The 2,304-nt window shown below is 54.7% G+C and overlaps 1 protein-coding gene across 2 annotated transcripts in view; it reads right to left on the bottom strand.

Annotated features, from left to right (window-relative positions):
• The window catches only part of LOC102434019, a 13,653-nt gene extending 11,670 nt beyond the window's left edge, over positions 1-1,983 (bottom strand). The window contains exon 1 of one of the 2 annotated variants that reach the window (XR_002826066.1): positions 1,958-1,983. Coding sequence is in view for 1 of the 2 variants with exons in the window: in XM_023743365.1 (XP_023599133.1) it covers positions 1,792-1,847 (56 nt within the window). In the remaining variant the exon portion in view is untranslated. Of the gene's footprint in view, positions 1-1,791; positions 1,928-1,957 lie in introns of those variants that run through there. The other variant, XM_023743365.1, reaches the window with a different exon arrangement.
• Positions 1,984-2,304: the final 321 nt, after the last annotated feature.

Genomic DNA, 2,304 nt, shown 5'->3' with positions numbered 1-2,304 from the left:
CCTGACCAGGGTCGTCCCTACCTCACGGGGGCCGTTTCAACCTCACCGGGGTCGTCCCTACCACACCGGGGCCGTTTCGACCTGACCGGGGTCGTCCCTACCTCACGGGGGCTGTTTCAACCTCACCGGGGTCGTCCCTACCACACCGGGGCCGTTTCAACCTGACCGGGGTCGTCCCTACCTCACGGGGGCTGTTTCAACCTCACCGGGGTCGTCCCTACCACACCGGGGCCGTTTCGACCTGACCAGGGTCGTCCCTACCTCACGGGGGCCGTTTCAACCTCACCGGGGTCGTCCCTACCACACCGGGGCCGTTTCGACCTGACCAAGGTCGTCCCTACCTCACGGGGGCCGTACATTGCAAATTTTTTAAACTGCTACTTTTCTGGAGAAAATAAGACAGGAGTTAACAAAAACCCCAGGCACCATGCCTCAGTGGCGGAACATAGACCCATGAACCAGGAGGGGTTACAGTTCAATTCCGAGTCAAGGCACATGACTGGGCTGGGGGCTTCAACCCCAGTAGGGGGCATGCAAGAGGCAGCTGATCAATGATTCTCTCTCATCACTGATGTTTCCATCTCTCTCTCCTCTCCCTTCCTCTCTAAAATCAATTAAAATATATATAAATACATATATATTATAAAGGCCCAGAAATTTCACTTTAAGGGATTTATAGAATGAGACAAGAATGCAAATATGTAGCCAGGTGGCCCGTGTCGTTTATAATACTGAAACAAAACAAAACCTAATAACAGAAAGGCCTAAAGGAAGGATTAAGTATGGCACAGACATACTTTTCCTCACACTCATTAAAATGACAGCTTAGCTGCCCTAACCGGTTTGGCTCAGTGGATAGAGCGTCAGCCTGCGGACTCAAGGGTCCCGGGTTTGATTCCGGTCAAGGGCATGTACCTTGGTTGTGGGCACATCCCCAGTGGGGAGTGTGCAGAAGGCAGCTGATTGATGTTTCTCTCTCACTGATGTTTCTAACTCTCTAATCCCTCTCCCTTCCTCCCTGTAAAAAAAATAATAAAAATGACAGCTTAGCTATTTTTAAAAATTGGTATAAGTAATGTTTTTAGTATTCACTTCTTTTAAAATTTATTCTCCATGTTGATTGAATGGTACTTACATGAACAAAAATATAAAAGCCATGGAGCTTAAGATTTGTACATTTTAAATCCCACACCAAATGTATTTCACGACTCATGGAGAAAAGGATATTAATAGCCATAGCTTTAAGAACAGAGTTTCTATGTTCAAACACATATATACGTCGACATGCAAATTTTGACAGTTTGCAAATAATTTTTCCCTTTTGCTCCTCTGAGTTTTCTGGTTGTGAATATTTGTTTTTCTTTGTAAGATAAAAAAAATGCTTAAATAAAAATGAAAGAGAAAAGGATTCTCTGAGGTAAAGAACCTGCACAGGGTTGGCCGCCCGTTCTTAGGAAGAAGCGGATCCAAGAGAGACCACGCCGCGCTCCTCGAATCGGAAATCAGTGGGCGCGCACTGAGGTGCGGTTTACACAAAGGGCCGATGCTGGAGCCTGGAGCCCCCGCAAGAGGGCAGCATCCCCCCAACTGCCGAGCGGGTCCCGGGGAACGCCGAGGCGGGAGGAACGCAGGCAGGGACCCGGATTGGCCCTCGGACCGCGGCCGCCGCGCCACGCCCGCACTCGCCGCTCCTGAGACAGGTGGGGAAGGACTGCGTCCGGTGACCCTCGGCTGGGTGCCCCCCACCCCCAGCCCGGCTCGGCTCGGCTCCCGGGGCGAGATGGGGCACACCTGGAACCAGCGGCCCGGCGCTGCGCAAGGACCCGCAAGAAGCGGCCCCAGCCCATCCGCGCCGACCTCACTTGGCGCGACGTCCAGGGCTCGTCCCATCCGGGCCTCCGCCCAGCGCCCGCCACCCGGCCAGACTCGGCGCGTGCAGCCGCTGCCCCGCACTCACCCTCACCCTCACCCAGCTTGAGTGGGAGCTGCCTCTGCCGAACGCCGTCCCGCCCGCCGCCTCCCCGGGACGCCGAACTACATTTCCCACAAGGCAGCTGGGCAATGGACGGCATCGGAGTGCGCCAAGCGCAGGCCCGAGGGTGGGGCGGAAGGGTAGGGGCGGTTCCAGCCGATGGAGGGACTGACGGACCGCGTTGGTTCCCACGATGGGATTGCGGCTCGCATGGCCTGGAGAGGTCTGTACCGAGACCGTATCCCGACTACCCTAAAGGAGCCCTTCGTGAGAGCCTGAGGGTTTCTAATGCCTGGGAGGGGAGAAGGAGACAGCTTGGCTAAGCCTCACTT

Source organism: Myotis lucifugus, unplaced genomic scaffold, assembly GCF_000147115.1.
Source record: "Myotis lucifugus unplaced genomic scaffold, Myoluc2.0 scaffold_386, whole genome shotgun sequence".
NCBI lineage: Eukaryota > Metazoa > Chordata > Mammalia > Chiroptera > Vespertilionidae > Myotis > Myotis lucifugus.
The sequence above is the reverse complement of the archived record's forward strand: the minus strand, read 5'-3'. Positions and strand labels throughout refer to the sequence as shown.